The 27,399-nt window shown below is 44.6% G+C and overlaps 2 protein-coding genes and 1 pseudogene across 3 annotated transcripts; 1 reads left to right on the top strand and 2 right to left on the bottom strand.

Moving 5' to 3' along the window:
• Nucleotides 1-19,436: 19,436 nt before the first annotated feature.
• LOC123166320 (beta-glucosidase 34) lies at nt 19,437-24,112 on the top strand. The gene is made up of 13 exons (XM_044584104.1): nt 19,437-19,736; nt 21,280-21,346; nt 21,483-21,541; nt 21,675-21,750; nt 21,887-21,958; nt 22,087-22,174; nt 22,270-22,525; nt 22,626-22,741; nt 22,860-23,083; nt 23,169-23,200; nt 23,325-23,427; nt 23,596-23,704; nt 23,795-24,112. Exons 1-13 carry the CDS (start codon nt 19,482-19,484, stop codon nt 23,967-23,969), a joined length of 1,632 nt encoding a protein of 543 aa, XP_044440039.1. The 5' UTR covers nt 19,437-19,481; the 3' UTR covers nt 23,970-24,112.
• A 116-nt stretch (nt 24,113-24,228) lies between these two features.
• On the bottom strand, nt 24,229-27,115 carry LOC123166321 (cysteine synthase). 2 transcript variants are annotated; one of them, XM_044584105.1, is made up of 7 exons: nt 26,546-27,115; nt 26,110-26,237; nt 25,663-25,865; nt 25,373-25,498; nt 25,084-25,242; nt 24,744-24,937; nt 24,229-24,658 (listed from the first exon to the last, which is right to left on the bottom strand). In XM_044584105.1, the coding sequence occupies exons 1-7, from the start codon at nt 26,627-26,629 to the stop codon at nt 24,533-24,535; spliced, it is 1,020 nt and encodes a 339-aa protein (XP_044440040.1). In that variant the 5' UTR covers nt 26,630-27,115; the 3' UTR covers nt 24,229-24,532. The 2 variants fall into 2 exon arrangements, with proteins under 2 accessions (XP_044440040.1, XP_044440042.1); XM_044584107.1 differs by lacking the exon at nt 26,546-27,115 and having other exon boundaries at nt 26,133-26,237.
• LOC123171640 (uncharacterized) lies at nt 26,983-27,120 on the bottom strand (annotated as a pseudogene).
• Nucleotides 27,121-27,399: the final 279 nt, after the last annotated feature.

Raw genomic sequence — 27,399 nt, 5'->3', positions numbered from 1 at the left:
TAACAGAATGAAAGATACGGGGCTTTTAAGATCTAGAGGGGGGAAATGAAAAAAAAATCAAACTTAGTAGTGGCGCACCATTTGCTAGGTGCGCCACTAGTAACAGAAAAAAATTGGTTTCAAATTTTCCTTTTTGGAATTTTTTTTTCAAAATATGATACGTAATATGACCGGGAAGTTTGAAATATTTTTTCAAAATTTCATCACACTCATGAACATGAACAAAGTTCTAGACATCAACAAGGTTTAATAGGATTGATATGATAGATATATCAACAAGTGCCTGTTAAGTGAGGTGGTGCTGGGGTTGGATAGAATTGCAAAGTTAAGCGTGGCGCACCAGAGGTGCGCCATTAGTATTTGTTACTAGTGGCGTGGTGATAGTGGCGCACCTATAGTGCGCCATTAATGGCCAAAACAGGTGCGCCACTAATTAGCCTTTTCCTAGTAGTGTCTTGTGTCCCCAACACACCAAATACAATTGTAAATTGTATAGGTGCACTAGTTCGGCGAAGAGATGGTGATATGAGTGTAGTAATGATAGTAGATATTGATTTTTGTAATAGGAACAATAAAAAACAGCAAGGTAGCAATTGATAAAACGGAGCACAAACGGTATTGCATTGATTTAAAATGAGGCCTAGGGTCTGTAGTTTCGCTAGTGCAATCTCTCAACAATGCTAATATAATTGGATCATATAACCATCCCTCAACGTGCGATGAAGAATCACTCCAAAGTTCCTATCTAGCGGAGAACATAAGAAGAAATTGTTTGTTGGTAGGGTACGAAACCACCTCGAAGCTATCCTTTCCGATCGATCTATCCAGAGTTCGTACTAAAATAACACCAAGTTATCCTTTCCGGTCGATCTATCAAGAGTTCGTACTAAGATAACACCAAATAATTTCATATTCATAATACCCAATCCAACACAAAGAACCTCAAAGAGTGCCCCAAGATTTCTACCGGAGAAACAAAGACAAGAACGTGCATCAACCCCTATGCATAGATTACCCCAATGTCACCTCAGGAATCCGCGAGTTGAGTGCCAAAACATATATCAAGTGAATCAATATGATACCCCATTGTCACCACGGGTATTCATAGAAAGACATACATAAAGTGTTCTCAAATTCGTAATAGTATTCAATCCGATAAGAACAAAATCTCAAAAGGAAAACTCAATTCACAACAAGATAGAGAGGGCAAAACACCATATGATCCAACTATATTAACAAAGCCCACGATACATCAAGATCGTGACATCTCAAGAACACAAGAGACAGAGAGAGAGAGAGAGAGAGAGAGAGAGAGAGAGAGAGAGATTAAACACATAGCTACTAGTACAAACCCTCAGCCCCGAGGGTGGACTACTCCCTCCTCATCATGGTGGCTGCAGGGATGATGAAGATGGCCATCGGTGATGATTTCCCCCTCCGGCAGGGTGCCGGAACAGGGTCTAGATTGGTTTTTCGTGGCTACAAGGGCTTGCGGCGGCGGAACTTCTGACCTGGGGTTATTTCTGGGGGGGTTTATGTATTTATAGGAATTTTGGCGTTGGTTTCACGCGAAGATGGGCCTCGAGGTGACCACGATATACCAGGGTGCGCCTGGGGGGCCTGGTGCACCCAGGTGGGTTGTTCCCACCTCGTGGCTCTTCTGGCCCTCCCACGAAGCTTCTAGTGCCTCTTTTGCTCCAAAAAAATCGTCAAAATGTTCCGTTGCATTTGGAGAACCTTTCATTTCCGCACAAAAAACAACACCACGGTAGTTTTGCTGAAAACAGCGTCAGTCCGAGTTAGTTCCATTCAAATCATACCAAAACCATATAAAATTGTTGCAAACATGTCATGAATACTTCATAAATTATAGATACGTTGGAGACGTATCAGGGGGAAGTCTTTGGCCTACTGCTGCGGCCACGATGCCGGCGACGCTCTAAGCGTCGTTCTCCTCCATGAAGGCGGCATTGAGATCCTCCACTCCTTATACCTCAGTGTTTCATCCGAAAACCGAAAATCCTTGAATTGGGTGGTGACGATGCTCCGGCGTCGATTGATCTATTGAAGGCACCACCTTGGGATTGTGGAGTGGTGCTCGGGGCTGTGGCGCTAGAGGTGAATTACCGGATATCTTCAGTGGGTTCCCGCTTCGCTGCTTGTGGTTTACGTGATCCTTGCCGACGGCCATGGCGAGGTATGAGGTGTTGTTGTGCATGGTGAGCTAGTTGTGCTTTCATCCTCTCCTCGGAAACATATTGGTCTAGTTCATACGAGCTCAGGAGTGAGTGGCTTTGCCTGCCAACGGCGTGGCATCCTCCAATCCAGGACGAGAGGGTAGGGGAGCCTTCTTCGGGGGTAGAGACAGATGGCAGACCAACTATGGTTGACCTCATTGGAGTTGATGGAGCGTGGTCTTCCTCTGGCGGCGGGCTGCTCCCTTGTCTTAGTAGTGCCATTTGCAGGATCTTGTTCGCTGAGGGCGTCGATGCTCAAGCCTGCAATTGGGCATTCAGAGTTTGTCAGTGGCTCTTTTAGTGTCTTCTATCTTGTCATTTTTGTTTCAGTTTGTTTTCCTTTCTGGACTTGTGTATCCGTACGATCTTCGGTGTGTTGGTTGCTTTATAATATAAAGCGGTTGTTGTGCATATGACGATCTATGGGACCGGCAAAGGCCCATTTACAGTTCGACTAGGGAGATCGACGAGCACAAAGAGCAGAACCAGCAAAACGCATGAGGCTTTACCCAGGTCTGGGCCGCTGTGAAGCGCAAAACCCTACTCATGCTTTGTATATTGGATGTGTTTGAGCTCAAGTACAAGGAAAACAACTTGCCGGCAAGGTGCACGGGAAGTGTAGCTACACGTGCAAATGAGCAAAGTCTCGACCTGTAATGGTCCTAAATTGACTGGCCGAATGGCCAATCCCCTCCCAAGGTTGCCACGGACCTCCTGTTATAGATGAAAGGGGTGACCATAGTAGAAAAATGGTAAATTGGATGAATATTAACTTGACACGCATCAAGATAGGTGTCGATAAAGGTGATCTCCAAGCGGTGGTTCAACACGTGACCCGACAAGCTCTACCTAACCACCTGTGCGCTCGCCACCTGTCGGCAAGTCTCTGATTGACAACTGAGGTGGAGCGGTGGAGTGAACTTGCCGGCCTGGACCTTGTCGGCCCAGAACTTCTCGTCTTGGAGCTTGCTAGCTCAACACTTGGGTTTGCCGGATCTGACCTTGCTGGCAAGGTGGAATGAGCCTTGTCAGAGAATTGGCTTGCCAGCATCTTGGATTTTGCTTCTTAATGTAGTGCTTGTCGGCGAAGATCCATTATTTGCCGCTGTAGTTGTGCATTGTCATGGCTCATACTCGAAGGTTAGTGGAACCCTGATTCTTACTACACCGACAGGAGCCCCCAGGCCTAGCTTTAGCGGAGAACTCCAAGAACTCGACGTTGTAGATGGGGCCAAAATTGGCATGGGTCATGACTGTTATGTCGTTCTTTTCAAAAAGATCATTTCCAAAAAGGTTGTTTCCAAGAAATTTGCTCTCAAGGGCGCTGCCAGCCCCCGAGCTTACTTCACGGAAACTCTTCGGCAGAGAACTCTACGATCTCAACACTGAAGACTTATGATTTCAGCGAAGAACTTTAACGTTCTCAACGCCAGCTTCCGGCAAGGGCTTTGCCGGGAAGGCTTATGATTTTAGCAGAGAACTTTGACTTTCTCGACGCCGGCTTCCGGCAAGGGCATTGCCAGGAAGGCTTATCATTTTAGCGGAGAACTTCAAAGTTCTCGATGCCTTCTTCCGGCAAGGGCGTTGTCGGGAAGGCTTATGATTTCAGCGGAGAACTTTAATGTTCTCGACGCCGGCTTCCTGCAAGGGCGTGCCGAGAAGGCTTATGATTTTAGCGGGGAACTTCAACGTACTCGACGCCGGCTTCTGGCAAGGGCGTCTCCGGGAAGGCTTATGATTTCAGCGAAGAACTTTGACGTTCTCGACGCTGGCTTCCGGGAAGGGTATTGCCAAGAAGGCTTATGATTTCAGCAGAGAACTTCAACGTTCTCGACGCCGGCTTCCGATAAGGGCGTTGCCAGGAAGGCTTATGATTTCAGCGGGGAACTTCAACTTTCTTGACACTGGCTTCCAGCAAGGGCGTTGCCGAGAAGGCTTATGGTTTCAATGGAGAACTACAATGTTCTCGACACCGGCTTCCGGCAAGGACATTGCCAGGAAGGCTTTCGGCAAGGGCGTTGCCGAGAAGGCTTATGGTTTCAGCAGAGAACTTTAACATTCTCGATGTCGGCTTCCGTCAAGGACGTTGCCAGGAAGGCTTTTAACAGAAAGATCGCTTCCGACCCTTCAGTAGAGAACTCAAGGTTCTCAATATTGTAGGAGCCCTGAGGCTCGGCCTCCCGGAAAATAAATTCCGAGAAGATCGTAAGAACAATCTTTCGCTCATATGCCTGCAACACTGTTTTGGGCATCACATGCCACAATAGTGTCTTAACACAACAAGTTAATCAGCATCTGATTGGCACTTAATGTAGGAGATATGCCCTAGAGGCAATAATAAATGATATTATTTATCTCCGAGTTCATAATTATGTTTATGTTCCATGCTATAACTGCTATGGTTCTCGAGTCTGCAATAACCACGAGGCTCGGAGGAAGACTCATATGCAGGTGTGGAATAATAAACGGTAAAATGTATTCCTAGTCTGGCCTCTAATACTAGCTCAAGTGTTGCATGATGGTTATGTTTTCCTGATCATGGGCATGTCTATGTCAGCAACCTTGAGGGCACAATGTTAAGAGAACATTTGTGTTGAATCGACCCGGCATGATGTTATGCTAAGAGATTCATTCGTCACAAGTTAATGGTACATAACACAGAGATGGTTAACGTTTGCATGATTCCTTAGACCATGAGAGTATCGAGTTTCTTCATGCTTGCTTCATGAACTTTGGGGTTTGTTAAACATCATCCGTAAATGGGTGGCTATTACGGCGGCTTACGGGTTCATGGAAAAGTGTGTCAAGTAACTTGATAGCTCAAGATTGGGATTTGATCCTCCGACGATGGAGAGATATTCTCGGGCCCTCTCGGTATTACGGTATCCATCATCGTCTGGCCAGACACAGTGTGATTTGATCACTGGGATGCCGGAACACGGAAACGAGAAAAGAGAACAAAACCGGTAACGAGGTAACTTGCATGGTGGACAAATTGTTCGTCCATGGGCATGCAATAAATCTCACCTCGGGTCTTTGTGACATATCGCGAAGCAACAGGATTAGCTCACTGCAACTGGAGGTTCACTCGAATATTCATTCGTGTGGGTATAGGGGTCAATATGGGTGTCCACGGCTCCGATGTTGATCATTGATCGGAAGGGGTTCCAGGTCATGTCTATACTTCACCGAACCTATAGGGTCACACGCTTAAGGGTCATCTATCTGCTGAATACTAGACAGGGAGTCTGAGAAAAAATCACCGAAAAAGTTTCGGACACCGAAAAGTTTCGGACAGCGGAATCGTACCGCAGAGAGAGGTCATCGGATAAGTTTCGATGATACCGAAAAGTTGTTTCGGGATACACCATTAAGTCAAATTGGTTTCGGCACATGCCTGATAATTCTTGGAGGATGCCAGAATCATTCTGGAAGCTTTTTGGAATTTTCTGAGATAAAAACCGGAAATGTTCCGGAGCTGCCGGAGCCACTTCAGATGCTTTTCGCAGATGAAAATCACTAAACCGGAATTGTTTCAGAACGTGTTGAAAATAATTTTGGTGGGTACTGGAAATGTTCTAAGCCTACATAAATATATTCAGTTCGAACAGACGCTGAAAAATGTCGTCGTGAATAGTGAAAGTGCTTTTTGGGATATTTTATGGTGAGTCACCTTTTGGGATATCTCCAAAAGGCTTCTAGAAGGGCTTGGGGGCCAAGCATGCTCCTCATGGGGGTCCCGCAAGGGGGTTGGCCGGCCACATGTGTGGGGCTCCATGGAGCTCCACTTCACTCCCCATTATACCCTTCATGTGTGACATTTGCATGGGCATTTTGGGTTTTTGTGAGCCATCCCTACCCCTTGGCTTTCCTATAAATAGAGGAGGAGTGGGCAGCCCAAACCTCATCCCTTCTCACATACAAGTGCCATGCAATGATCTGGCTTCTCTCTCCCTCCCCACGAAATAGTTTCGTAGAGCCGAAAGGTTGTCTGGGTTCCGGCAGGAACTAGTTCTGGACGGCGAAGCCCTGCCGGATAGATGACACCGTATGTGTGCAACTCTGTAGAGAGATCGTAGTTTCGGTCTTAGTTCGTGAGTGCCTCCCGAAGGGCTGTCCATGTGACCGTCCGAGTTTCGAAGGTCCTCCCGAAGGGCTGTCCGAGTGACCGTTCGAGTTTCGAAGGTCCTCCTGAAGGGCTATCCGCGACACCGTTCGGGGGGCTGTTCGACCGCCTCCCGGAGGGCTGTCTGAGGAGCAGATGAGGGTATACATCCTCGCGGTTGGGAGGTTGTAAATCCTAGCTGTGGGGATCTGCACCGCCGATCGTCATCGACTCTACTTCCCGCTGCGCTACGAGTCGGTAACGAAAAAGATCAAACCATGTATGCAGTCTCCATAGTGGTCCTGGGCTGGTGCGTAGGTCGGAAAATTTTTGTTTTCTGTCGCGTTACCCTACAGTGGCATCATGAGCCGTGCTATGCGTAGATGCAGGTTTCGATCTAGAATACATGGAGATGTATGGGTATTGCATAATATAATTAGGTAGTAGATGAGATCTATTGCTGAAAATTATTTATGCGGGTGACAGATGAAATCTGTTACCCGAGGTTCTTGTTGCTTCCCTAGAATTTGCGTTTGCTCAATCTCGAGACAGCATGGTGAAATTTGACAAAGTTCTGGCAATCCGTGATCCTGATTGATCATGGAAGTGCTATCAGTTCTTTGGGTTCTGCCGTAGTCAAAAGAAAGATGAAATTCGCAGATGAAAGGGCATTGCAGATATGATCTGCACGGGGGTCATGCGTATGACGAAGTTTAGTATGGGGCTCGAGATTTAATTATCTCGTGTTTCATACACCCCGAGATGTTAATCTAGCAACTTGAATAATCATACTTCATGATAAAATGTTGGTAGCTGCGGTTTAAGTCAAAATCTTAGAAGCCACGTAAAATAAATTTTGCATAAACCGATTAGAGGCATCTAACTTGGTTTTGCAGGATGTGCATGTGATGTGGTATAGCAGTGCTCATACTAATTCGATTATGTATGAGATGACTATATGATGTAATTTGATTAGCCTGACCTGCGTGTCATGATTCGGCATGATGGCTGGAGCCATATGATTGCACTTTAATGACCTGCGTGTCAACCTTGTTGTAATGCATTATTTTGTTAGCTGTAGAGATAGCAATATTATCTGGTGCATTGACAAGGTGGTGGCAATCTTCGTGAAGGTGAACACTAACGCGAATGCCGAAGACGGAGACGGAGAAATGAAAGACTTCTCCGTCAGAAAGGGCTATACCATATCATGCTATTATGAATTGCCTAAGATGTTTATCCCTTATGATGCACCCTTCTTTATTGCGCGGTAGTCGCTTTTTATTAGGGTGATCTCTCACTTAAAATATCAAAGTAGTTAGTGTTCACCCAAGTATAGCACCGTCTGAAATTCGTATCTTTTCGGGGTGCGTCATGTACACATGAGCACGAAAGAATCGAGAGGAATGAGGCGGGTGAGGTCAGACCTCGCAGCAAGATCACTTGGTTGTCTTTGACGTTCAGGCAGGAGAGTCCTGAGCTCGGAACACGCCCATCGAAAGATGAACAAGAATCACATAGAGATGTGATCGGCAAGTTGGCCTACCGATTGAAATTCGTGTCATCAGTGATGAACCTGTCAATGGCATCGAATAGAAATATGGATCTTGAATCACTCTAAATCAATTATGAGAGATATTGATTTGAATGGGAGCGCACTGTTGAATTAACATGTTTAATTCTCAGTGCAATTAATTATGAACACTGTTTAAGTGTTTCTTGCATAATAGTTGTAGAATAATGGCTCGCATTTCCACCTTCCCTATTAAAATTGAATAGCTGTTAAATATCTGGTTAAAACTTTACGATTGGTAACGTAATATGAGGATTGTCCTCAAAAGTGCCGAGAAGGACTTTGTCCTATCGCATGCTTTCCGTATCCTCCCGCTAATGCTATGGATCATGTGACTCTCGTCCTTCGATCCAAAAGCTAGAATTCTGTTACGGTCAAGTGGAATATGTTTGCTTCCATGAAACCCAAACTTCGAAAGTTGGGATAGTTATATGATATTCATGGAACTGAAAGTTATTTTCAGATACAAACAAAGCAATGTTTGTTTGCAAGTATTAGTAAAAGTGTTTACTATGCATTTGACTGTTGGGAAAGGGATCCAGAAGAACGCCTGTCATATAATGAAAGGTGAATAAAACAACAACTTAAAGAGAAAGGAAGTGTCCAAAGGGTGTTAGTATGACTTACACGCCTAGGAAGTCCGGGGCTAATGCCACTCTTAAGTTGGGTGCTTCTTCTGAGAGTAGGAGAAATACTAAAAGTTAAACTACTAGAAGTGTAAAGGCAAAAGGAAAGAAGACTGGAATATCCAGCTCATGTATGAATGTCATACAAGTTTTTGATGTATAGAAGGCTGGTCAAAGATATAGTTCTTGCGAATTATGGTTAAACATGTTAACCACTAATTCTTGGGTATTGTGAGTTCATCACAAAAATGCCCGCTCGATTGCATTCTGTTGCAACTCGATGTAAGAACTACTATGGCCTGAAAGACTAGCTAGAAATGAGGTTAAGGTATACACAGGGAACATGGTAAATGTTACTATACCTTCCATCGGTGTATTGCCGTCTGTATTTATTTTCATAATTCATTTAGAGTTTTACAAACTCTATCCCATTGCATAAGGTATCTTGCAAGAAGGTTGTTCATAAGAGAACTTTTTATGTTCGATGTTATGAATAACACAAGGGCCATACTTTCATTATGAATGAGATGTATGTTATGAATATTGAGAATAATACAATACCTCTGGGTTTACTTTCATAATTCATTTTAGAGTTTCATACACTCTAGCCCATTGCACAATGTTTGTTGCAAAAGAGTTGTTCATAAAAACAACAATTGTTGTTAAGTATTATGAATAACATAAGGGCCATACTTCCATCATCGATGGGACGTATGCTATGAATATTGAGGGTAATATGATACATCCATAACACTGACGCTAAATGTCGCAAGACTAAAAGAATACCACACAAGTGTGGCACTACATTTGGTCACATTGGAGAAACCCGCATGGAAAATTCCATTATGATGGATTTTGAAGTCTTTTTGATTTTCAATCATCTGACACTTGCAACTTTCCTCCGAAAAGTGAAGTGACTACAATACCGTTCACAGGCCATAAGGAACGAACAACAAACTTATTAGTGATCATACATTTGATGTGTGTAGTCCGATAAGTGTTGTTAGTGGTGGATTTATTTATCTTCAGAAATGACTCAAGTAGATATATGGATATTTACTTGCTGAGACGTAAGTCTGGATCTTTTGAAATCGTTCGAAAGGTTCTCAAAAATGAAGTAGAAGTTATTGTAACAAGAAAATTATGTTTCTGCAATTTGATTGCACAAAGGAATATTTGAGTTACATGTTTAGCGAATGTCTGATGAGTTGTGAAAGGGGTTTCATAAACTTGCACCTCCCGGAACACCACTGCAAGTGGAAATTCCGTGGAGATGTAATCAAACCATTTATGACATGGTAAGGTCAAAGATGACATAAATAAATTTGCCATTATCCTTTTAAAGTGATGCTTTAGAGACTGCGGCTTTTACACTGAAAAGAGCTACATCGGGTCTGTTGAAATGAAGCCATGGTATGGTACGCCCAACCATGTTATATCTTTTCTTAACATTTGGAATATGGGGCTTGTGTAAAAGGTTACAAACCTATTCCAAATCAGACAAGTGCTACTTTGTAGGTTATACCAAAATGTTGGGTATTCCTCCCTCACTATACCGAGGCAAATAGTTTTGCCGCGAAACGGTGTGCTTTTAAAGAGAATGGTTCTTTCAAAAAGGTGAGTGGGAGAATAGTGCAACTCGACGAGATAAACAGTATCTACGTCATCAGATCAAAGGAAAGAGACCTTGGAAGTGATTCCAGAGTTTCCTACTGCAACTGATACGGAAGTCTCTACAATAAAATGTATGAACTTCGGTCGAACTTGCAGCTGAACCATGTAGGCAAGGCTCGTGCAAACCTCTCAGGTGCGCAAACGAGATATTGTTGTTAGACAACATTATACCTACGATACACAAGGAAGCGTTGATGGGCCCTGACTCTGGAATTGGCTAAATGCCAATACAACCCGAGTTAGTTTCCATATAAGTGATTCAAGATTAAAACCTTGATACACCTTTCGGAAGACTTAGAGTCTAACGAATATTTATGGAACTTAAAACTGATACGGATAAAATGTTTTATCCATAAAGCTCGACTTGTTTAAATAACAAGTTCAAGAGTTGACTACGATGAGGTTGTTTTCATCGTAGCGATGCTTAAAGTCGGTTCGGGTTGAACTAGCAATTAATACATATTTCAATCATGAGATATGAAACATGGATGATAAAAGGATTTCCATCTGATGGAAATGAAAGCTAGGACTTGTATATGATACAGTCCAAATTAATTTGTCGATCCAGAGGATGCTAGTAGGTATGCAAACTTCAGAGTTCCAGCAATGGACAGAAGAGAGCAAAATGGAGTTGGAATCTTCGTGTTTTGATGAAATGGTCAAAGGGGTTTTGAATTCATCAATGGGTAACGAAGATGCTTGTAATTCAAGAAAGTAAGTGGGAGCGTAATAATATTTCTAAAAACCTTATGTGCTTGGCACATTGGTAATTGGAAATAAATTTTCTTGACACGAATTAGGACTTCATTTGAAAATAGTTTTTCGATGAAGTGCTTAGGCTAAATAGCCTCAATATTAGGCATGATGATCTATGGAGATAGATTTACCTTATGGGGCTAAGCAATGAATACATATTGACAAGATGCTAAAACCTTTTAGCATTTAAAACGCCAAGGAGTGATTCTTGCCAAAGTCACATGGAAAGAGTTTTTGCAAGACTCGGTGTCCCAAAACACTGATGAGTAAAATACATGATGTAGATTCCACACACTTTTGTGTTTGGATTAATCATGTATTCCATGGTATGTAAAACAACCAGATATGTCCGATACTCCCAAGGTGTTGCGAGTATGGATACCAAAGTGATCAAATTACTGATCATGGGACAACAGTGAAAGATGTCACGGAGTACTAGAGCAAGTACTGATGACATGGTTTTCTCGCAAGCAGAGATCATGAAGAGTTCGTTGTAAAATGTTACATCGATACAGTCTTCATCTTTTCTCTATGCGATTTTCGATTTAAATTAAGGATTTTGTGTAACACACAATGTGGTGGCACAGTTAGTTGGAATTTGTTCAAACTAGTTACTGTGGCGAATTCTATAACAAGGGCTAAGTATGTTGACGCTTTAGAAGCGACAAAGAAGATGTTGAATCATATAGTTCATTCATGAACTTAGTATAGTTCCAAGATGGCTTTTGACAATGGGACACTACTGCAGGTAGTTGCTCCATAACTCAGTCTGAGGAATCCAGGTTCGACCTGTGATTCACATACATACAAAGCCAAGTCCATACAAAATATGAATTTTGTGAAAACGTGAAAACGCGAGGACATGCAAAGATACACACGGAACTGAAGTCGTCAGATCCGTTGGACATCAGGCTATACCACAAGCGAAGCATAGTTACACCGGTGTGCCACAGGTGTGAAGTGCATTAGCATAAGCTAGATTATTGACTCTAGTGCAAGTGGGAGTCTGTAGGAGATATGCCCTAGAGGCAATAATAAATGATATTATTTATCTCCGAGTTCATAATTATGTTTATGTTCCATGCTATAACTGCTATGGTTCTCGAGTCTGCAATAACCACGAGGCTCGGAGGAAGACTCATATGCAGGTGTGGAATAATAAACGGTAAAATGTATTCCTAGTCTGGCCTCTAATACTAGCTCAAGTGTTGCATGATGGTTATGTTTTCCTGATCATGGGCATGTCTATGTCAGCAACCTTGAGGGCACAATGTTAAGAGAACATTTGTGTTGAATTGACCCGGCATGATGTTATGCTAAGAGATTCATTCGTCACAAGTTAATGGTACATAACACAGAGATGGTTAACGTTTGCATGATTCCTTAGACCATGAGAGTATCGAGTTTCTTCATGCTTGCTTCATGAACTTTGGGGTTTGTTAAATGTCATCCGTAAATGGGTGGCTATTACGGCGGCTTACGGGTTCATGGAAAAGTGTGTCAAGTAACTTGATAGCTCAAGATTGGGATTTGATCCTCCGACGATGGAGAGATATTCTCGGGACCTCTCGGTATTACGGTATCCATCATCGTCTGGCCAGACACAGTGTGATTTGATCACTGGGATGCCGGAACACGGAAACGAGAAAAGAGAACAAAACCGGTAACGAGGTAACTTGCATGGTGGACAAATTGTTCGTCCATGGGCATGCAATAAATCTCACCTCGGGTCTTTGTGACATATCGCGAAGCAACAGGAATAGCTCACTGCAACTGGAGGTTCACTCGAATATTCATTTGTGTGGGTATAGGGGTCAATATGGGTGTCCACGACTCCGATGTTGATCATTGATCGGAAGGGGTTCCAGGTCATGTCTATACTTCACCGAACCTATAGGGTCACACGCTTAAGGGTCATCTATCTGCTGAATACTAGACAGGGAGTCTGAGAAAAAATCACCGAAAAAGTTTCGGACACCGAAAAGTTTCGGACAGCGGAATCGTACCGCAGAGAGAGGTCATCGGATAAGTTTCGATGATACCGAAAAGTTGTTTCGGGATACACCATTAAGTCAAATTGGTTTCGGCACATGCCTGATAATTCTTGGAGGATGCCAGAATCATTCTGGAAGCTTTTTGGAATTTTCTGAGATAAAAACCGGAAATGTTCCGGAGCTGCCGGAGCCACTTCAGATGCTTTTCGCGGATGAAAATCACTAAACCGGAATTTTTTTGGAACGCGTTGAAAATAATTTTGGTGGGTACTGGAATGTTCTAAGCCCACATAAATATTTTCAGTTCGAACAGACGCTGAAAAATGTCGTCGTGAATAGTGAAAGTGCTTTTTGGGATATTTTATGGTGAGTCACCTTTTGGGATATCTCCAAAAGGCTTCTAGAAGGGCTTGGGGGCCAAGCATGCTCCTCATGGGGGTCCCGCAAGGGGGTTGGCCGGCCACATGTGTGGGGCTCCATGGAGCTCCACTTCACTCCCCATTATACCCTTCATGTGTGACATTTGCATGGGCATTTTGGGTTTTTGTGAGCCATCCCTACCCCTTGGCTTTCCTATAAATAGAGGAGGAGTGGGCAGCCCAAACCTCATCCCTTCTCACATAAAAATGCCATGCAATGATCTGGCTTCTCTCTCCCTCCCCGCGAAATAGTTTCGTAGAGCCGAAAGGCTGTCTGGGTTCCGGCAGGAACTAGTTCTGGACGGCGAAGCCCTGCCGGATAGATGACACCGTATGTGTGCAACTCTGTAGAGAGATCGTAGTTTCGGTCTTAGTTCGTGAGTGCCTCCCGAAGGGCTGTCCATGTGACCGTCCGAGTTTCGAAGGTCCTCCCGAAGGGCTGTCCGAGTGACCGTTCGAGTTTCGAAGGTCCTCCCGAAGGGCTGTCCGCGACACCGTCCGGGGGGGCTGTTCGACCGCCTCCCGGAGGGCTGTCTGAGGAGCAGATGAGGGTATACATCCTCGCGGTTGGGAGGTTGTAAATCCTAGCTGTGGGGATCTGCACCGCCGATCGTCATCGACTCTACTTCCCGCTGCGCTACGAGTCGGTAACGAAAAAGATCAAACCATGTATGCAGTCTCCATAGTGATCCTGGGCTGGTGCGTAGGTCGGAAAATTTTTGTTTTCTGTCGCGTTACCCTACACTTAACTTGTGTATAAGTTTATGTTTTACTGAATATTCCCCTTCCTTAAGCAATTTCATTTTATATTATATGCTCCATGTTGTCGAAATGCTCACAGGCGCGCGCGTTCTCGTCGATGGCGCTTAGGATCAGGTCCTAGGCAGCATCCGAAAGAGAACACCGCCTTCCCGGCGTGCTTTACAACTAAGGGTAAGTGCAGCTACGCTTGGCGTTCTTGAGCGGACCAATACTGACCGCGAGCGCAATCATGCCCCTCTAATGCTCCTTAATAGGCAAGCTATATATAAACAAGAATCTTAAGGAAGGGAAAACTCGCTAAGCCTTTTCCTTAAATGATTATGTTTTTGCACAATTATTCCCTACCCTTGCCAAAATGCTTCCCGATGGAGCACGACCTGGTCGATGGCGCTTAGGATTATAGATCCTGTCTAGCAGCCTATCAAGAACGCCGCCTCCTCAGGAGTTTAACATTCTGGAAACAAACGCAGCTGCATCGGTGTTGCTAAGTGGACTCAGAACAACCAGGAACGCAAAATATTTCAAGAATGCTCCTTTGTGCAAAGGTTATGCACAAAAATACCATCAAGAATAAGACTAAACAACAGGAAGCAATTAAAGTTTAAGAACTTAGCTTTCTCCAAAGCATGATGTCAGCGAAAAGGACGTCGTGGTTTGTGAAGAATTTTGGCCGCCTCCGCCTCCTCCGCCGTCGCCTGTGTGCGTCGGTTCAGAAGCTTGGACGTAGACGGAGCGCCTACCGCGGCGTCCTTCTTCTTGGGTGCCATGGCAATGAAGATGATGAAGCTGACGCGCTGACTGCTAATTCAGGTTCGCGCAAGCGATCCCCTACATGATGCGCCAAAGATGTCGTGCGTATGACGATCTATGGTACCAGTAAAGGCCCCTTTGCATTTCGACTAGGAAGATCGACGAGCACAAAGAGCAGAACCAGCAGAACGCATGAGGTTTTACCCAGGTTCGGGCCGCTGTGAAGCGTAAAACCCTACTCCTACTTTTTAGATTGGATGTGTTTGAGCTCAAGTATAAGAAGCGCAACTTGCCGGCAAGGTGCGCGGGAAGTGCAGCTACACGTACAAATTAGCAAAGTCTTGACCTGTAATGGTCCTAAATTGGCTGGCCGAATGGTCGATTCCCTCTCAAGGTTGCGGTGGACCTCCTGTTATAGATGAAAGGGGTGACCACAGTGGCAAAATGGTAAATACAAAGAATGAATATTAACTTGACACGCACCAAGATAGGTGTCGATAAAGGTGATCTCCAAGCGGTGGTTCGCCACGTGACCTGTCAAGCTCTACCTAACCGCTTGTGCGCTCGTCACCTGTCGGCAAGTCTCTAATTGACCGTCGAGGTGGAGCGGTGGAGGGAAGTTGCCGGCCTGGACCTTGCCGGCCCGGAACTTTTCGTCTTGGAGCTTGCCGGTGCTAAGCTTGCTCGCTCAACACTTGGGTTTGCTGGATCTGGCCTTGCCGGCAAGATGGAATGAGCCTTGCCGGGATGCCTTATTCATCGCCGCAGCAGACTACTCCGACTCTCGGGGGCGCCGGGATGGGCTCAGCGGCTGGTGTTTCTCCTTCACTGCTGAGGCGCAGCGGGCGTCACTACGTCGGGACTGATGGTTCAGCAGACACAGACGAGGACTCTATGGTGAAGGCCATGCGTAGGACGGCGGTTCGCAACCTTGACTTCGAAGGTTATTCATGTTTGTACACGATGGCTCCGTACTTGGTCTATCCTGCAGAGGCCGGAGGACAGGGACCTTTTTATGATGGCGTCTACACGGCTGGAGCGTTCGGCCAGGGAGGTTTTCTACCCCCATGGATGGCGGTGTGATCTACGGATAGGATCTACCACACCTTAGCCTCGACATGATTTATTTGCTTCGCTTTGTACCGAATTATTTTTATTATTCTTAGGGCACTCTCGACTTTTTGGCTGTGTGCATCTAGCTATGCAGAGACTGGGCTTTCTTTCAATGCGATCGTATCACCTCGATATATCTATTCAATGAAAAGTCCTTTATCAAAATAAATGTAGCGCTTGCCGGCGAAGATCGATTCTTTGCTGGTGTAGCCGTGCACTGTCATGGCCCATGCTCGGAGGTTAGTGGAACTCTGGTTCTTACTACACCAACAGCGGGGGAACATTTATCGTCAAAAAGACCAAGTAAAGTTGACCATAGCAAATTATACAAGAGTTGGCGATGATAAAGTTGTCACGTTTACCCAGGGCTGATGAGACGGCAAAAGAAAATCGAGAGAAGTAAAAGACGTAGGCCATGGATCAGAAAACAACGAAAGCCCAGAGGTTTTGTTGATGTGTCATTAGACGGCTGAATTACCGACAGATTGAAAAGACGCGGACACTAAATATAGGCCCGACTAGTCCCACTATTTGGGCTGCTGTGTGAGAGTTTTTTCTGTTTTCAGGGCTTGTTGAGCTGTGCCCTCAGCACTAACCCTTGGCTACCTATTTGTGTGTGAGACTTGTGTGTGTGAACCTTGTTAGATGTTTGGCTTGGGCGGTTTGTTTTATAATATAAAGCGGGGCGAAAGCCTTTTTCGGTAAATATAGGCCACAACATGATGAGAGTATTTGCTCGTACTTTGCATGCCAAATCGAGTACGAGTGCGTTGCGTTCAGTCTACCAACTTGTCTAGCTAAGAGCAACTCTAGCAGACCCCGCATCCGCCTCCGCCCCGCAAAATAACTGCCAAAATGCGGGTAGGGGTGGAAAAACCTGCCCGATCAGACCCCGCCTCCCGCCCCGGCCCGCAAAAAATTTTGAGGGGCGCGGCAAAATCCCGACCACAACCCGGGATTATGCGGGGTTCCCCCTCACGTTCGCGGTGCCCTGCATCACAGAGAAGCAGTTGGCGGGAGGGACATTTCAGCCCGCGCGCCTTCCCCCCTTCTTCCGCCGCCGACCGCCCTTGCTTCTGCCCGCCCGCCGCCAGCGATTCCGGCCAAATCTACGGGCAGAATTGGTCCACGGTGCCGCCCCACACCCTCCCGCGCCGAGACGCTGCACCGACCCCCCCCCCCCGGATCCGGCGAGAAGAGCCGCTCTCGTCGCTGCCGCCGCCGGGGATCGACCACCGTCGGGCCCACCTCCTCGTCGCCGCCCGGGATCACCCGCCGCGTCCGCCACCGGTTAGTGCGTTTTTTTGTGATTTTTACGAGCGGTATAGTTAATTTGACGCGCCGGTACGCATGTAGATGGAGTTGAGCCCGTTCGAGAAGTTCCTGCTCTCCGATTCGTTCGATTCGGACGACTCGGATGTTGGGGCCATGCTTGCAAACTTTCGGCAGCAAACATTGGTCATGGCACTTGCCGTGAAGGAGCACGAAGACGAGAACCGGAAGAGGAGGCGAGGATCAACCGTCGGGCGTCTTTGCATTCCTCGGAATCGCCATCTTGGGAACGAGATGTTGATGCAAGACTACTTCACGGAGAATCCTACATATCCACCGCACCTCTTCCGGAGAAGGTACCGAATGCGCCGATCCCTCTTTGTCAAAATTGTGCAAGCTTGCGAGGAAAATTGCCGGTATTTTACTCAAAGAAGAAATGTTGCGGGCTTAAAGGGATTTAGCGCATATCAAAAAATCTCCGCGACAATGCGGGTGATTGCATATGGTGTTCCGGCTGACTATGCCAATGAGTACCTTCGCATTGGTGAAGATACTACAACTGAGTTTGTGCGTAGATTTACAAAGGTGATCATCCGTGTCTTTGGTCCTGAGTATCTTCGGGCACCCAACGAAGATGACACAAAGAAATTGATGGCAACTAATGAGAGGAGGTTGGCCTGGCATGCTAGGTAGCATCGATTGTATGCATTGGACTTGAAAAAATTGCCCCAAGGCATGGCTAGGAATGTATTGTGGCAAGTCTCGTGATGCAACAATTGTGCTAGAGGCCGTAGCATCTGAGGATTTATGGATTTGGCATTGTTTTTTGGGTATGCCGGGCACTCTCAATGATATCAATGTGTTGCAACGGTCTCATTTGTTTGCTAGGCTTGCTACTGGTGATGCTCCTGCTTGCAACTACACTATCAATGGGCATGAATACACAAAGGGGTACTATCTTGCAGATGGTATATACCCTCCTTGGTGCACATTTGTCAAAAGCATCAAAGAACCAAAAACTAAAAAGCAATGTGAATTTGCAAGGGTGCAAGAGGCAGCCCGAAAAGACATTGAAAGAGCATTCTGTGTTTTGCAATCTAGGTTTGCCATTGTCCGTGGCCCTGCTCGTTTTTGGGATAAGAAAACCTTGAAAAATATCATGACATGCTGTGTTATCCTGCACAATATGATTCTTGAAGATGAGAGAGGAATGAACTTGAAATTCTTCTATGACAATGTGGGTAGTCGTGTCAAACCAGCTAGAGACCCTAACCGCATTAGAGCTTTTCTTCAAACATACAAGGAGATTGAAAATGCAAACACCCACTTCAACTTTAGGAGGATCTCATTGAGCACCATTGGCAAGGGGCTGGACAGTGACTCATTTTTGTATTCATTTGTATTTGTATTCATGACAAGTTTTGTATTGCATTCTTTAAGTTTGCTACGGTGATTTGAATAATTATTTGTAATGTGGATGATTTTGTATTATGTTTGATTTGAATTGTTGTATTATGTTAGACTTAATATTTAGGGGCCGATGAGATGCGGGATGCAACAGCGCAAAGAGCAGACTCCGCAAAGTCGACCCATAAAAAACATATTCCGCGAATATGCTTTTTTACGGGTCCGTTTGAGGGGTTTGTATCTGTGGCCGTCCGCGCCGGCCCATAAAGGCCGTTTTGCGTGAACTGCAAACGCGTTTTGCGGGCCGGCGGGATGCGGGGTCTGCTAGAGTTGCTCTAAACTTCCATGCATCCTCTTGGGTTCTCTTCTTGTCTGGCCACCAACCAGCTCAGAAAGCAACAACAAAGCACAAGCTGAGGCAACACACACACAGTACTGTACGTTCCTCCGCCGTGCTTTCAAGCGCGATCCTTCCTTGCAAGGGATGCCAACGGTACACTAACGGATAAATACATGTGCATATCAACACGTATATATCTATCCATCTACTCGTCCAACTACACCAACTGGCATTAACTAGATCGTATGCATTTCAGCAACAGCAACCCATCCTCTCTGAACATTCCTCTTGATTAGGAGAGTGTTTGTTGCCCCCACACTTTGCTTAATCGGTTTGCTAGCTGCTTTGGCCCTCCTAACCAACTTTACACACGCTTATATCAAACATCGGACTCTTGGGGACTCTTCTCTCCTTCTAAACAACACGAGACTTCTCTGCCTGTAAGCAACACACATGCCATCTAGCTCACAGTATGCATATATAAGTCTCTACGTCGCACGCGCGCTCTCGAGCGAGCGAGCGCTCACGGAGAAGAGGATGGCATGCAAGCGGCAATGTGTGCCGACGCTGGTGCTTGTGGTGTGGTTGGCCGTGTCGGCGGCGCAACAGGAATGCAACGCGCAGACGAGGGGGAGTGGGAAGGATAATCTGACCAGAGGGAGCTTCCCCAAGGGCTTCGTCTTCGGCACCGCAGCATCCGCCTACCAGGTAGTAACAATTTTCAATTCATTTACTTCTGCATGATTAACTCTATTTTTTGTGAAGTTCTTGCATTGATCTTGATTCTAAATAAAGCTATATATGTAAAATATTTTCACTTAATTGGCTAGTGTGTTCCTTTCACATAATCGATGGAGCTTCCCTCGTCTTCTCTGTGGTATCGGATCTGTTATAAATCGATTGATCTTCTCCGATTGTAATATGGTTTATCTTATTTACCATGCTAGTTGATCCGTTCCTATTTTGGTGCATATGATCTTTTTTATCTTTTTGTTGTGGACTTGTGGGTCATGTGCTACTGTTCATGCACCCTTCTCTCCTCCTCTTGTATATGCCCGTGCTCATATTTGTCTTTTTAGTAAAGTTTACAGTCGATGCCTCCTTTGAAAAATAAGACATTATGACTTCTCAACAAACAAAATCTCCATTGTCCATGCACGCCCTCAAGTGTCAAGAATGGTAGTTACACTTGCACCCCGTTTGGATGTTGACACCCGAGGCTGGATAACTTCTATAAAAGCTCATAGGAGTTGGATTTGAAGATTGTGCATAAGCAACACATGATTGTTAGCACTACTTTGCAAGTAACCTCCCAGTGTCACTACGTTGTCACATGCGCGCAAGGACTAGTGTTGTAGGCAATGCATAAACAGGAGTTAGAATTTTGCACACACTAATTAACGACATGGACTAGAAACAAGAATTATATGCTCAAAGCAAGCAGGAACTCAGATAACATTTGCAATTTCTTTATGAGGCATAGTAAATTACTCTTGCGCAAATGACCAAATGTTTTGCAGGAACCTAGGAATTAAACTTTGATAATACTATAAAATAATTAGCCAAACGTACCCATCAAATAGTATAATTGACGTGGTGCACTGAAAAGGAATGTTCTCCAGAAGAATAGAAGAAAAGGTTGGAAGCCACATATGGCCCCGAGTGCGACTTGATTGCAAAGTGACCCCTTTGAGGTAAAATCATAGCTAAGTTGTCTTGTATGAACAAACTGGAAGAAGCTGACTCATGACTCACTGACTCCTCATCTTTATATTTTAGAGTACATATTTCTTTTTATGCTTCGACAAAGCAGTCTACCATAAAACTTGAATAATAGCTTGATCGATCCGTCTTGAACCCAATATGGACTCAGCAACAATACATGTACACTACATAACACACTAAACATGGTTGTGTGCATTGCATGATGAAGAGGCCGGATTACTCCCTCCAGTCGAAGAAGAAATAACATAACACACTAAACATTGTATTCTGAAGAAAAAAAGACTAAACATGGTCGATGTGCATCACTCGATGGAGAGGCGGGGGTTCTCTCTCAGTTTTGGGAAGATGACTTTTGTATAGTCGAAAAGGTGGGGACCTGTGGTGTGCACCAGGATCTTCTCTAGTTTTCTTACGCAATGTATTAATCCAACTATGAGTAAATTTTGTGTAAATATTCTTAGAGTAATAAGCATATATATTATGGTATGTGTTTTTTTTTCTGAAATCATGTTTTTTCTGTTGGTAGTACGAGGGGGCCGTCAATGTGGATGGAAGAGGCCCTACAATTTGGGACAAATTCGCACACACGTTTGGTAACATAAACAATTATTTTGTTTTGTGATAAAACATTTGTTTTTTCAGTGGAAGAGAAACATTGTTGGCACATGAAAGTATATGATTCAAGATAGTGATACAATCTTCTTACAAATACCTTTTTCTCCTATGTAGGGAAGATCCTTGACTTCAGCAATGCCGATGTTGCTGTTGACCACTACCACCGTTTTGAGGTTTCTCCTTTTTGGAAATATAGGCACTAGATTAACGCATCAAGATGATACATATCAAATATGAACATGAGCGTTTAATTATGCATTCGTTGTAAAATATACTCATGGCCCTTGAAACAACTAACTATTTCAGGAGGACATTCAGCTCATGGCAGATATGGGATTGGATGCCTACAGATTCTCAATTGCATGGTCTCGGATTCTCCCAAGTATGCATTATTAGTACAAATTTTGTGCGCCCCTTAATAATTTGACTGATAAACAGGCTTGCCAAACTATTGAGAAATTAATTAACATATCAGAACACTAATAGTAATAGCCTTGTGTGTTTTGTTTGATGTCCAGATGGCACCGGTGAGGTCAACCAGGCAGGCATTGTCCACTACAACAAGGTCATTGATGCACTCCTGGCAAAAGGTGAACTTTTGTACACTCTGAAGATCAAAACATTATTGACCAGTGTTGAAGTTTTATCGAAAATAACTGTTGAATCCAAATTAGTTATGAGCTCACTAACAAGGTGAACTACAATTAATTTTTTCCAGAGATTGAGCCGTATGTTACCCTCTACCACTGGGACCTTCCCCTGGCCCTGGAAGACAAGTACAATGGGTTGCTTGACAGGCAGATAATGTGTGTACCGTAGGCACCTTGATTTGGAGCAACTTTTTCTTGGGTCTAGCTGCAATGGTGGTCTAACAACCAAACCATGCAAATTTCCAATGCAGCAACGACTACGCGGCGTATGCGGAGACGTGTTTCAAGGCGTTTGGGGACAGGGTGAAGCGCTGGATCACCTTCAACGAGCCACACACGGTGGCGGTGCAGGGCTACGACAGCGGGATCCACGCGCCGGGCCGCTGCTCCGTGCTCCGCCACCTCTGCTGCAAACAAGGGAGCTCCGGCACCGAGCCCTACATTGTCGCTCACAACATCATCCTCGCTCACGCCACGGTTTCAGACATCTATAGGAAGAAGTACAAGGTCGGCCACCCTTGATGTGATTTCCCCTTGGGCCTGAAGTTGCAATACAGTTTGAAATGAACAATAGAAGATTGAGTTTCTATGCATTAATATTATGCAGGCAGAGCAGAATGGAGAGGTGGGGATGTCGTTGGATGTGATATGGTACGAGCCTGTCTCAAACTCCACAGCTAATGTTGAGGCCGCGAAGAGAGCACAAGAGTTCCAGCTAGGATGGTCAGAGCCTCACTCGCTAACTTCATTAACTATTTTCCACTCTCTCCGATCCATAAAAAGTGTCGCACTTTTGAACTAAGTACTAATTAATCTAATCATGGATGGATATGTAAAAAAGGTTTGCCGACCCCTTCTTCTTCGGCGATTACCCGGCGACAATGAGATCGAGGGTTGGAGAAAGGCTGCCGAGGTTCATGACCAAAGAGGCCCATCTGGTGAAGGGGTCGCTGGACTTCGTGGGGATCAATCACTACACCACATTCTACACTAAGGAAGACCATTCCACTGTCATCAAATACTTGCTGAATGATACCTTGGCAGACAGCGGATCCGTCAGCCTCCGTAAGTTCAGTTCCTACCCCTCTTGTATCTTTACTTTTTTTTATCTAACTTCATACTCATGTGTGCATCTTGTGTACATTGTCAGCCTTCAGAAATGGGAAGGCAATTGGAGATAAGGTAACCATCACATTGGCAACATGCAGACTGAAATTTTTGTGTTGTAATGTTGCATTTGAATTTTTGAAAATTAACTGTAGGCATCATGACTGAATATTTCTCTTGTTCGCCTCCGTACGTGCAGGCCAATTCAATATGGTTGTACATTGTGCCTGGCAGCATGAGGAGGCTCATGAACTATGTCAAAGATAGATACAACACTCCAACTGTCTACATCACTGAAAATGGCAAGTACATGCACAATATGAATTTTTCCATTTGATTAGCAAAACACTGAAAGAGATGGAACAGAAACCGCTTCAGAGTTTTATGAACTTAACAAGGATGTGCATATTCTCAATCAAGTGTAATTGATGTGCCTTCGACATAACATTAAATGAACTCTGTTGTTTCAGGGATGGATGACAGCAACAGCCCCTTCATCTCCCTCAAGAAGGCCCTCAAGGACTCAAAAAGGATCAACTACCACAATGACTACCTCACAAATCTAGCTGATTCTATAAGGTGCTAACACTATTTTACCTTCCCTTGATCAGTCGAAACTTCTTTTGCTATTCATAGATTGGTTAATCTTTGGTACTGCAATTTATGCAGGGAGGACGGTTGCGATGTTCGCGGGTATTTTGTGTGGTCTCTTCTCGACAATTGGGAGTGGACTGCTGGATACACCTCGAGATTCGGGTTGTACTTCGTGGACTACAAGGATAACCTCAAGAGATACCCCAAGAACTCAGTCCAGTGGTTCAAGAATTTGTTGGCATCTTCCTGATCAAAATTTGATAGCTAATGTAGAGGTCATGATTACAGACACACTTCAATACTTTTCTATGACTTGTACAGAGGGTTCAATAGCAATTTGTGACTTCTCATGTATACATTAATTGTATATAGTGAGAATCGACTTTTTAGACATACCATATTCCCTAGATTAAATGAGCTTAGTTACTATTGATGATGTTCTCTCAAAAATAAAAAACCCTAGATTAAATAGGCCTGTCTGGACCCTCGTTGATAAGATAGGAGTACCCTTATGAAGATCAGTATAGAATCTCTTCCATTCAACAAGCAAAGGCATGCTCTGTTTTGCGAAAAGCAAGAACAGAGGATCCACTGTACCTTGTGCTGACACTTACAAACACATGAAAAATAGCACCCATTCTACTTAATGAGAGCTTCCCATGAAGATCAGTATAGAATTTCTTCCATTCAACAAGCAAAGGCATGCTCTGTTTTGCGAAAAGCAAGAACAGAGGATCCACTGTACCTTGTGCTGACACTTACGAACACATGAAAAATAGCACCCATTCTACTTAATGAGAGCTTCCCATGACATCAAAAGGTCATATTTTCGCATTCCCCCCTAACAACTGCAAACAGATCAGAGTTCATGTATCTCTCGCCGGCGCTGGGGAATATGGTAACGATCATCTTGCCCTGGTTCTCTTCTCTCATCGCAATCTGCCAGAGACTCACGAAATCAGAACTGACATACCCAGCAAATATGCTAATCCATGTAACCTTCTAACATCAGCAGTAAAGTTACCTTGATGCAAGCAGCTACGTTTGCACCGGAGGATATGCCGACCAGCAGGCCCTCCTCCCTCGCTAGCCTCCTTGCCATCGTCATGGCCTCCTCTGTGCTCACCGTCACGACCTCGTCGATGACCGACGTGTCGAGAACCTCCGGTATGAACCCCGGCCCCGTGCCCTGAATCTTGTGTGACCCCGGTGAACCTCCTGAACACAGGATCAAACAACAATGTCTCTGGTTACTATTGCACATCCCGAATGTTTTTGTTCATGTGCACTTATTCATTGATGGTTCTGATTGGTTGGAAGTTCATGACTTGAAACTAGCACCACATGGTATGGTTATGGGATACCTGAAATTACAGCGCTTTCTGAAGGTTCCACGCACACTAGTTTTATGGATGGATTTTTCATCTTCAGGTACTTTCCTACGCCTGTCAGTGTGCCTCCTGAGCCAACCGCGGCCACAAACATATCAACTTTGCCTGCGGTGTCCTTCCATATCTCCGGTCCTAAATTTGTTCCAGAAAATAATAATGGAGTAAACTGTTGCCCAAGAGTATATTGAAAATATAAAAGAGTCATAGCCGGTAACTAAAGACAGTTGTAATTTGTAAAAGATGACATTTCAGATATAAGTACCAGTCCATTTGAAGTGTGCATCTGGGTTTGCTGGATTGGTGACTTGATTAAGACAATAAGAATTTGGTATAGTCTTCATCAGCTCCTCCACCTTGCCAATCATTCCTTTAAACCCATTTGCAGGATCTGCAGTAAATATTCATCGAAAAATATTAAGACACTTTAAATACTACTATTTGGTTAGATGACGGAAGAGTAATTCCCCCGCCGGTACAAGAGGGACACTCAAAGTATCTGTTGAGTTCGTAACCATTTCTAGGGGCAAAAGGCAAAAAAATCCTGGTTCTCACCTGTTAAGATCAGTTCAGCACCCAAAAATCTCAGTAGCATCTGTTTGTCAAGTGAATATTTTGCAGGCATAACAGCAATAAACCGGTAGCCTTTCTGAACAGCGATGAACACCATTCCAATTCCTTGATTGCCGCTTGTTGGCTCGATTAGTGTGGTAACACCAGGTGAAATCAAGCCCTTCTCCTCTGCATCTTCAATCATCCTGCAGATAAAATTGCACGCACTCTGGTAAAGAAATAGTTTACAGTTCGTTACCTATTTTCTGTTCACTTCAAAAATAGGAGCATTATCACAGTCATTTAGGTGGCTAAATTCCAGAGACACGGGTAGCCTGTAGCTATGCTTAGATGATATATGCATCTAGGAACTGCACACTTTTGACTTATAAATTCAAGAAATGAACCAAGTGAGTCATAAAATCAATAGAGGATTGCATTGGCGCGCACCGGAGAGCGCTCCTGTCCTTAACTGAGCAAAGGGGTTGGTACGCCTCCATCTTTCCAACCAACCGCGCTTCGACGCCGTCTTTCTTAGCAATGTTCTTCATTTCTATTAGTGGAGTCCAGCCTATGAGCTGAACAAAAATATAAAGTAGGCCACCATTAGTAAATGATTTAAATGCAGGCCTGCTGATCCATACCAAGCAAGACCTGTGCTTAACTAGCTCTTCCCTGTCAAGAACTCCCCCCAAATCCTCTACTTATCCAAGAAATATAAGCCTCTTGTGCCTAAAAACAGTGGGACAAGCTAATCTTAACCGAAGCTGATAAATGGAGTCCACGGCTCCACGCACATCCACATCCAAGAAGCAGCCCAAAACTGAGACGCCTATAAGCCTTGCTCCGAAGCAAAAGATGAGTTGGAGGGGAGAAAATCTGTCACCTGGGTGATGTTGGAGGCGATGTTCTCCTCCCCGGAGGAGAGGAGAGATGGGATCCCTTTCCTTCCCTCTTCCTCCACTGCCATAGCTCCCTCCCTCTTTCTCCCCTCTTTCTATGTGGACGTTGCGTGCCAGATGGATAGGGTGGCTCCCAAATCACCTTGCAGCGCCGTACAGGATGAACTGGCGAGTTAGGTTTAACTCGGAACCATCCCTTTTGTAATTATTGTACCGGTCTTCGCTGTCGCTCCATTGTCCCAACAACCTCTAGTGGAGATTTCAATGCAGGGAATTTAAGATGGAAAAATTATAATGAAATGACGGATTACTTCACCTCTAGTTGCAAACTCTGAATACATGAAGATGAAGATCTTTTTCTATGAACTGGAGACAAACCCAACAGGTTTACATTTTAGAGAACTAAAAAGTTTAATTCTTGATTTGGTTAGGGCGCGCCGGGCCAGGGCTATAAAAAATAAATTTAATATCATTGTAAACACATGGCCCACATATCAGATATTAAATTGATAAGAACATATACTACACTTGATCTTAGCCAAAAGGCCGAGAAAGGTATGAGGTGGAACGCTGAGGCAGGTCTCCTTTTATAGCCATCCGTTCCTCTGCGCTCCTCCTCCGTGCGCGATGTGGTACTAAACTGAGAGCCTTTCCTCTTCTACTGTCGCGCGATGCCACCAGCAGGCACACGTTAGCGCTGCTAGTTTGGGCCCAGACTGAGAGCCCATACCAGGTCTTGTGCCTTCCCTTCTTTTCTGTAGCAGTTTGGGCCCAAACTGAAAGCCCATACCAGGCCTTCTATAACAGTTTGAAATGCATAAATCTAAAAAAAACAGTT

This window comes from Triticum aestivum, chromosome 7D (assembly GCF_018294505.1).
Source record: "Triticum aestivum cultivar Chinese Spring chromosome 7D, IWGSC CS RefSeq v2.1, whole genome shotgun sequence".
In the NCBI taxonomy this organism is placed as follows: domain Eukaryota; kingdom Viridiplantae; phylum Streptophyta; class Magnoliopsida; order Poales; family Poaceae; genus Triticum; species Triticum aestivum.
The sequence above is the reverse complement of the archived record's forward strand: the minus strand, read 5'-3'. Positions and strand labels throughout refer to the sequence as shown.